The sequence below is a fragment of the Haplochromis burtoni genome, unplaced genomic scaffold (assembly GCF_018398535.1).
Source record: "Haplochromis burtoni strain Fernald_Lab_line unplaced genomic scaffold, NCSU_Asbu1 Contig_126, whole genome shotgun sequence".
Taxonomy (NCBI): Eukaryota; Metazoa; Chordata; class Actinopteri; order Cichliformes; family Cichlidae; genus Haplochromis; species Haplochromis burtoni.
Window position 1 is genome coordinate 250569 of NW_024582487.1, and position 8691 is coordinate 259259.

Sequence of the window (8691 nt, forward strand, 5' to 3'; positions counted from 1 at the left end):
TGTGTGTGTGTGTGTGTGTGTGTGTGTGTGTGTGTGTGTGTGTGTGTGTGTGTGTGTGTGTGTGTGTGTGTGTGGTGGGGGGAAATACAATAAAACCCTCAGGTACATCTGCTTTGCAATCTGCAAATCCGCCCTCCTCCTCCTAGCTTCCATCAGCCTCTCCATCCTCCCACACCCACTCCCCAAATCCACAGGGGACCTCGGCTCCTTCTGATTGGTCGGGGATGAGGCAACGAGGGGGGGACGGGAACAATGTCATCATGTCGCCTTAAAAAGAGTGCAGCTATGTTGTGGTGAAAGGACCTCGAGAGGAGAACACGGGATCAATAGCAGGAGGAAACAAACAAACAGAGAGAAAAAAGACGCATCAGATGGTTTGATTTTGTGCGCGAGCGGCTGAAAGTGGTTTTCTTCTTCCCGCAGCGCCCAAAGTGCCTTCAGCTCCCCGCAAACATGCCCAGAGGATTCCTGGTAAAAAGGAACAAGAAAACCAACCCGGTGTCCTACCGGGTCCGCTCCGAGGACGAAGAAACGGACCAAGCGGCGGCTGATGCTCCGCCGCTGCTGCCGCCCTCCTCCTCCTCTTCAGCGCATCTCGTCTCCATCCCGGTGCGCACGCTGACGCCTACGCCCACCTGCGGGGCGGCGGCTACGGCTCCGGAGCCGGATGCTAAGCCCGTGCAGTTCGGGAACCCGGAGGCGGTGTATCAGTCTCTGTACAGCCCCACCCGCCCCGTCAGCCACGAGCACGACCGCTCCTACTCCGAGGCCCGCTTCAGCCTCGGCTCGCCGGTTTCCGCGGAGTCTTTTCCCACACCGGCAGCCATCACCGCCCTGGATCACCTCTTCGCCCCGGTGGACCTGAAGATCGGCTCCAGCAACAGCAGCCGCCCCGAGAGCAGCTCGTCATCCGCCGGGACGCTCCCCGCCGCTGCAACCGGCGGCTCCAAGCGCTGCGCCAACGACGCCGAGCGCAAAGGCAAGCCGCCGTCCAAGAAAACCAAAGCCATCCGCAAACTGCACTTTGAGGATGATGTCACTACGTCTCCGGTTCTCGGGCTGAAGATTAAAGAGGCGCCGGTGGACCAGAAACCTCCCCGAGCGCCACCGGCCGGAGGAGACCACGTCCCGCTGGGGGAGTTTGTGTGCCAGCTATGCCGGGAGGCATACGCAGACCCGTTCGCTTTGGCGCAGCACAAATGCTCCAGGATAGTCCGGGTTGAGTATCGGTGTCCCGAGTGTGACAAGGTGTTCAGCTGCCCGGCCAACCTCGCCTCCCATCGGCGCTGGCACAAACCGAAGCCGCAAAATACGCCGAGCGACAAGGTGTCCGCGTCGAAGACGGCCCCGGATGAAGCAAAGGATTCTAGTGACAGGGACACACCCAGCCCCGAGCCGTCCGAGTCCGGTTCAGAGGACGGACTGTACGACTGCAGTCAGTGCGGGAAGAGGTTTAAGCGCCAAGCCTACCTGCGGAAACACCTGGCGTCGCAGCACGGGTCCCCAAAAGCGGCGGAGGAGGAGGACGCGGCGGGCTGCGAGCAGAGCGCGGCGCCGCTCAACCTGAGCGCCTCCTGCTGCCACCTGTGCCCCGTGTGTGGGGAGAACTTCACCAGCAGAGGCAGCCAGGAGCGGCACATCCGCCTGCTGCATTCCTCACAGGTGTACTCGTGCAAATACTGCCCCGCAGTCTTCTACAGCTCACCGGGACTCACGAGGCACATCAACAAATGCCACCCGTCCGAGAACCGGCAGGTGATCCTGCTGCAGATGCCGCTCCGCCCCGCCTGCTGATCCCGAACTGTGGACTGGCACACACCGGGAATCAGAGTCCACCCGCGTGTTTCTTTTTGTTTTTAGGATTTCAGAGTTCCACTGAAAAATAAAAAACATCTGTACCCTAAAGCACACTTCCTTAAACTGAGTAACAGATGTAAAGAGGTTTGTGAGAAGTTGTAACTCTGGGAGTAATTCTGTTTCACTGTAGCTATATATCTCCAAAGGACAAAACCACACCGAAGTCTAATCTTCCTCAAAGACACGTGAAAAATTTGCTTATTTGTGTCTTTTCGAGTAAAAATTATCGTCAAATAATTCACATTTTCTGTGGTAAACAGAGAGCCAAGCATGCTCTCACATATCCACTCACACGCAGCTTGCAAGGTTTCAGTGCCTTGCTCGAGGACACTTCAGCAACCTCTGGGTGTGTGTGTGTGTTTGACTCCTCCTGGCCTGTAACCCACACCCACGCCCACCCCAACATCACTTAAAATGATCCTCAAAGCTCTTTTTTTAAAAAAAAAAACGTTAGACTGTTAATTTATTTTTCTAGCATCTCTGCACAAGTGCTATTAGCTCCTAGACCTAAGAGAGGAGATGACCTGTAGGATATAAAGCAGACTTCGCAGGCCTGAACAGACCTTATCTCATCACTCTGATTAGCTTTAACATAGCTCGTGGATCTGTGGATCAGTAGCTGTCGACTGAAAACAAAAGAGAGTAAAACTAGTGTAGCCGGTAATGCCTTTGGATTAGAGACTCCTGCTGTAAAACTGCCTTAAACTGACCTGATTGTTTTTATTTATCACTGGCTGAGCATATGATGATAATTATTTTCTACAAAGCCTTCTGTATTACCAGTATACAGTATATCTAATCTTTTTTCTATTTATTTATGTATTTATTAAATTATTTGTGTAAGTTACTGCTTTGTGTGGTCGAACCTGTGATCTGTCGCTGTGTTTTTTCATCATGTAGCCAAATCCTTTTTATTTCCTTTAACTTATGTGAGGGCGGCGTGTTCATGTGGCATTATAGCAATCAGTGAGCCGCTCCTGAAGACAAACCGAATGCAATCATGTTTTAATTTATTATTATGATGATGATTATTTATTTTGGTTTTGTTGTAACCCTTAGCTCTTATACTGCTTTGGATGTTTCTGCAGTATTTTGCTAAATGTCCAAATAAATAAAAAAAAATAAAAAATAAAGACCAAACTGAGAAACAGCTTTCTTTGCCTTCTTGTGTGTTTTCTGCAGGTAACAGCTTGATTTACACCTCAAGTTGTGGCTTCTTGAAGAAAATGAAACCAAAATCCGTCCAGTTTATCTCCTTAAATGATGGTTCAAGTGTCTCCTCTTCAGTTACATGCCAAATAATTGAATTCAAAGGGTTTAAACAAGCAAAAACAAGGAAAAATGATAAGTTTCCATTAAAGTAAATTCAAATCTTTACATTTTAGAGACCAGGATCAGTGGTTTTGAGATGATTTAAGACGATTTTTCTAAACACGTAAATCAGAAAAAATCTTTCAAAAACAGTTGTACAATAACAACATCACTGCTATCACGTCACCTGTGACCTCTTTAGGTTTTGGTTGTAGCTTTTAAGAAAGATCAGAGCTTTCAAATAACTGTTTCGTGCATTTTGGTCTTAAAGGTCTTCTGTCCAAGATGACTGAAAAGACTTGATGTTGACCTTAATTTAATCCCAGGCAGGTTATTGATAACTTCATGGATGTTAAGTGGCGATTTTACAGGTATGATTTCACTTGTGCTGTGTTTAGTTCAACGAGGGACGACTCACACAGGGACAGCACACAGCTTGGTTGGTAAAATCCCATCTGAGCCCCGAAACTATGGACTTCTGCTTTAACTGAAAGTGAAACCAAAGGAAAAGTCACGCCTGCAAGAACATGCCTTTACATTTCCCTCTGACTCTAACTGGGACCATAATCTGCAAAGTGAATGCCATATTGGATTCAGTAAAACTTAAAACTACCAGATGAGACCATAAACTCACTGAGAAGTTTTTCTCTAAAGTCACAGATTAAGGAGCTGAAAACTGTTTTCTCACGCAACCGGATGTCTTTTTTGTCATTCTGTTTGAAACAACGAAGGGTTAAAGAATCGCTGCACATAACATTACGTACTGAAAGCTTTTTGCTCATTTTACAGCACAAAACGGCACATTTTGACATTTTTAATTCTCTTTACTTCTACTGTGCAATAAAATCAAACATATTTACAGCTATGTTTAGTTCCAATAACACCATATCCATGGAAGTCAGAGGTCTGAATAACTCACTCACATTCTCTCCTGGTGTGCTCATGTGTTCTGGGTTGGTACTTAGCTCTGACTTAAAAAAAAATCCTGTGAACACTCCTGGTACTTGGCTGATGAATTGCACTTACATTTTACAGTATTTTTGCAGTATTATTACAGTGCACTGACAATATAATACTATACAACAGTAAGAAAGCAGTAGATTAGAGTAGAACGACTATAAAACAACAGTTTAATCTCCTGTAATTTGAACGTTACATTTCTTACAGTTTGTTTTATTACCGTTTAAAGGAAATGTTTTACTGCACTAGATTAGTTTTAGTTTCTTATATAAAAAAAATCTTAATTATTTGTATATAATTTTATAGATTAAACTACCCAAAAGTATATAAGCCAGTCAGATGAGCTCCTGCTCAAAAAGTCAACATCTGCACTGTATCCACCCAAAAACACAGACATCAGCTTAATTTGTGAAAACGTAACTACATTTTTTGGATTTTTACACTTCATTAAAGTCTTCCACCCCTGCAGGTTCAATTCAGTCTTCAGGGTCATTCATCAAACGTCACTACGACCCTGAAACTAGAAGCTGGATTAACCCCCCAAAGGGGTGTGTGTGCCCCTGTGAACCCCAACTGTACATGACATTATTTCCACAGATACCAAAAGCACACTAATCAACACTCAAGAGCTGAAACAATCAGCAATCAGGCAATTAAATTAGCGAAACCTCACTGAAAAACTGTTTTACAGGGGAAAATAATGCCTGCAAACCGTTTCCTGGATGGAAACATTTAATACTTCTGCATTCTTTAATCATAATATTAAACTCTGACTTCAGGAATGTGTTTACTCAGATATAATGTACATTTTCTTATAACCAGTTAACGCTCACTCCAGCACCTGGAAAAATCTTCTTTACTGGACTTCAAAAATGAAAAAGCAACATGTGGCACATAGTAATTGAAAGCGTATGTTTCTTCTGTGGCCAGATATCAGCATATACATTTGCAGAATTTGAGGGTAAAGTGCAAGATTTTTGTCTCTACAAGCATTATGGCTCTCATTCGTTCTACTGGCAGTTATGTTTAATCCTCTGCAGCAGGGTGTCGAGCACATGGAGAGAAACAGAGCAGTGGCAGCCCGCCCGTCGTTGTGACTCAGGTATTTCCTGGAGTCCTCAGGAACTTAACTCTTCCACTCTGTTGCTGCTTTGTGCAAAAGCCCACGTCTACCTGCTTCTCTATTTATAATATTTAAGAATCCAGATGAACAAGAGAGGGGTAAAATTAGACACACTCAAAAATGCATCTTAAATTTGAACAATATCCAACTATCAGTGGATCTCCTCGCAGCCAGACATGCCCAAAACCCCTCACCTGGAGGATCTCAGGAGGCCTCGAGATCTAAGATGCCTCATCCCCCTTATCTGGCTCCTTTCAATGTTGAGGACTAGCAGCTCTGTGCTCCTCACCCTACCTCTAACAGAGAGCCTGGACAGGAAGCTAGTTTCTGCTGCTTATACACACGATCTCACTCCTTCAGTCACTGCCTGCAGCTCGCAGTCATCACCGACCGCTGTAACGTTGTTCGTTTGGTGAATTGACCAGTTTCTCCTTTAGGCTTCTCTCTCTTTATCACAAAAGACCAGTACAGGTTGGTAAGACATGTCTCGCATTTGAACAATACTTTTTTGCAGGACAAGGTTCCCCAGGTTTTCTGTGCATTCATTCCTTCAAACGATCACATCACAGAAAGGAAACGTGTATAGACAGAAAACAAAGGCTTCATCTGGGCTGAAGAGAGCTGTGATTTTGAGGCATTTCTCCTTAAATATGATTCATTAACGCTTCCAAGCTGAATACAGACCAGATGATGTATTTTTACAAGCATCAGTCTCAATTATGAATCACCTGAAAGCACAAAGCCTCTTGATTGCTGTTCACTGTCTTCACTGTAAGAGCCCAACGAACAAACTGCTCCCAAGCTTCTGGCCTTTGTTAGTAAGAAATAGGGGATGAATGATCAGGGTTAAACAATAATTCACTTATCACAGTGGTGCACATTGATTTTCTGTCAATTGACACGTCAGTTAATCTTTCTGTACCGGTTTCTTTGTGGACGTCTGGGGAAATAATAAAAGGGGGTCACGAGGGGCCCTAGAAGAAATCTTTGCCCCTCAGGAGGTAAATCCGGCCATGAGTGGAAAGAAGAAAATTGATTTAAGAACTACAACAGGGCAAAGATTTACTTTTCATTATGCTCAGTTTATATGGCATTCATGTGGACAGAAAGGTCTGATTACAGGACAGTGTCAGAGGTGAAAGGTCAGAGGTCAGCTGCAGGGCAACACACACAAAACATTTCTGCATGTGAAAGACATTCCTGCAGTTCCACTCCTCCTCCTCCCGCTCCGACTCTTTCTTCTCTTTCACGCGGTGTGAAAGGCGGACGTACAGCTGCTCACCGTCCTGTTTTCTTGGTCACGTGTCATCAAACAGCCTTTACGCCGCCGTACGGAGACCAAACCTGCACGCATGCCGGGTCTCTGTGTCGCTTACAATTATCGTACAGCAGCTAACCTTGATCTACGTGTTCTTATCGATTATTATTTTATTATGTGACAGTTTGAGGTTTGTCAATAGACTGTAGATAAAAGATGGATGTACCCACCACTTGGATTTGAGCTTTTTAGCCATTACAATTTTGGTTTTGCTGAAGCCAGAAGTGTCTAAAGAAAATTCTTCTGGGCCTTCATAAACATGAAATGATTATTTTGAACTGAAATATATCAAATCAAAGTGTTTTTTTTATCTTAAAGGAAAATGTGTTTGGTGCACTCTAATTCTTGATATGAAGGCTTTTGAATTATTTGAAGGCTTTTTACTTTACTTTCACTTACAAATGAACACTGCTTCAGCACCTCTCAGTAGAGATGGCACGATACCACTTTTTTATGTCCGATACCGATACCGATATCATAAATTTGGATATCTGCCGATACCGATATGAATCCGATATAGTTTTTTAATCAACAAAACTGTTTTTTAAAATATCTTGCTGCATTTTGCAAGTCTGCAAGTTCATACTCAAGTTTAAAACAACAACTACACTAAAGCTATTCTGTTATACCTGTATACAAAAAAAATATTTCATAGTTCAGCAATACTGATCAATCTAATAAACTTAGACCTACACCATCCTCCCTATTCTGGTATTTTAAAGAGTACTTAGCGTAAATATTAAGCAACCTAACTAATAGGGTTCCAACTCCCAGCAACAACAAAAATAAATAAATAAAAAATAGGGAACCACCCCTCACGCTCCACCTCATGATGCTTAATCGACGTAATCAACCTTAATTTGATGCAGTGTGAAAAAAAATGCACAGAAATCAATTATTTTTCAAGAAATATTAAATAGATTCAACATCTTTCTTCAACAAAATTGCAGACTGCACAGATGGTACCTTCCCAAAGGAAAAAGTACTATAGCTTACTAGGGTATATATATTAGACTTAATAGTTACTATATACAGTAATTGACTTCTATTCATTTTACATCAAATTAAAACTTTGGTGTAGATTCAGATAATTATTTATTAAAAGCTAGACATTTTAAATGAGAATAAGAAAGAAAAGTATGTCTTTGTGCCCCCTTTTCCCTGTTATGCCCTATCGGCCCCCCTGGCTAAACTTTGCTAGATCCGCCCCTGCACAGTTACCAGCCGTCAGCTACGTAGAAAACGATCCTGGTGTAGAAAGTAATATTAAATAAATTGTAACAACAGCTTATCAAGCTTAAACGTGCTGCTGTTGTTCAGCCGCTGGTTTCCTCTTTCTGGCGCAAAGTGGACCAAAAACAAACAAGAGAGACTCGCGACAGAAAAGCCGATCAGCTGATCATTAGCAGTTTCACGATTGAAGTAGCAGCCGGGAGCGAGAGGCAGTCGCTCGTTAAGCTTAACGCAGGAATGCTTTACAAACATTCAGAGATGGACTTACACACTTGCTTTACTTCTCTCGGGGATAACTTTGTTGGAGATGAAATGCCGGGTTGCTAGCGAAGCTCCACATGCTATCCAGACCACCGACAGGTCCCGCATGCCACAGCCGCTCTATCACGTGATGCATACTGCTCCGACGTGCTAACGTTCTGAGGTGAGTTACGGCGTGTTGCAAGTTTTGTGAGGTGCTTTCGTGATATTTAATGGATCGGATTACATTTTTTATTTTTCTCCGATATCCGATCCAGTAATTTAGGTCAATATCGGACCGATACCGATACGTAATATCGGATCGGTCCATCTCTATCTCAGTATTCATTTTCTAAAATGTCTGGAGATGTTCAATTTAAAGGACTTCTTCTCAATGTTGGCATTAAAATTGTGCCAGAGCACTTTTTGATCCTGGAAATAGCAGCTGAAGCATGACATGAGATCAAAAACGAGCACAAAGGACTAAAAACATTACATAAAGATTAAAAGCATAGATGAAATCCATGAAGGTTTGTTTTATTATTTGTATGTATTTTAAGCCATAAGAACCCTCACCGCACTCTTATAAACCACATTATGATTCTGTTATTATTTGTTTAGGCCAGCAAATGCTTATTTTACCCACAAA

The 8691-nt window shown here is 43.4% G+C and overlaps 1 protein-coding gene across 1 annotated transcript; it reads left to right on the plus strand.

The window, feature by feature from the left end:
* Positions 1 to 51: 51 nt before the first annotated feature.
* On the plus strand, positions 52 to 3727 carry insm1a (insulinoma-associated 1a). Its single transcript, XM_005929866.3, has one exon. It carries the CDS (start codon positions 454 to 456, stop codon positions 1792 to 1794), a length of 1341 nt encoding a protein of 446 aa, XP_005929928.1. The 5' UTR covers positions 52 to 453; the 3' UTR covers positions 1795 to 3727.
* Positions 3728 to 8691: the final 4964 nt, after the last annotated feature.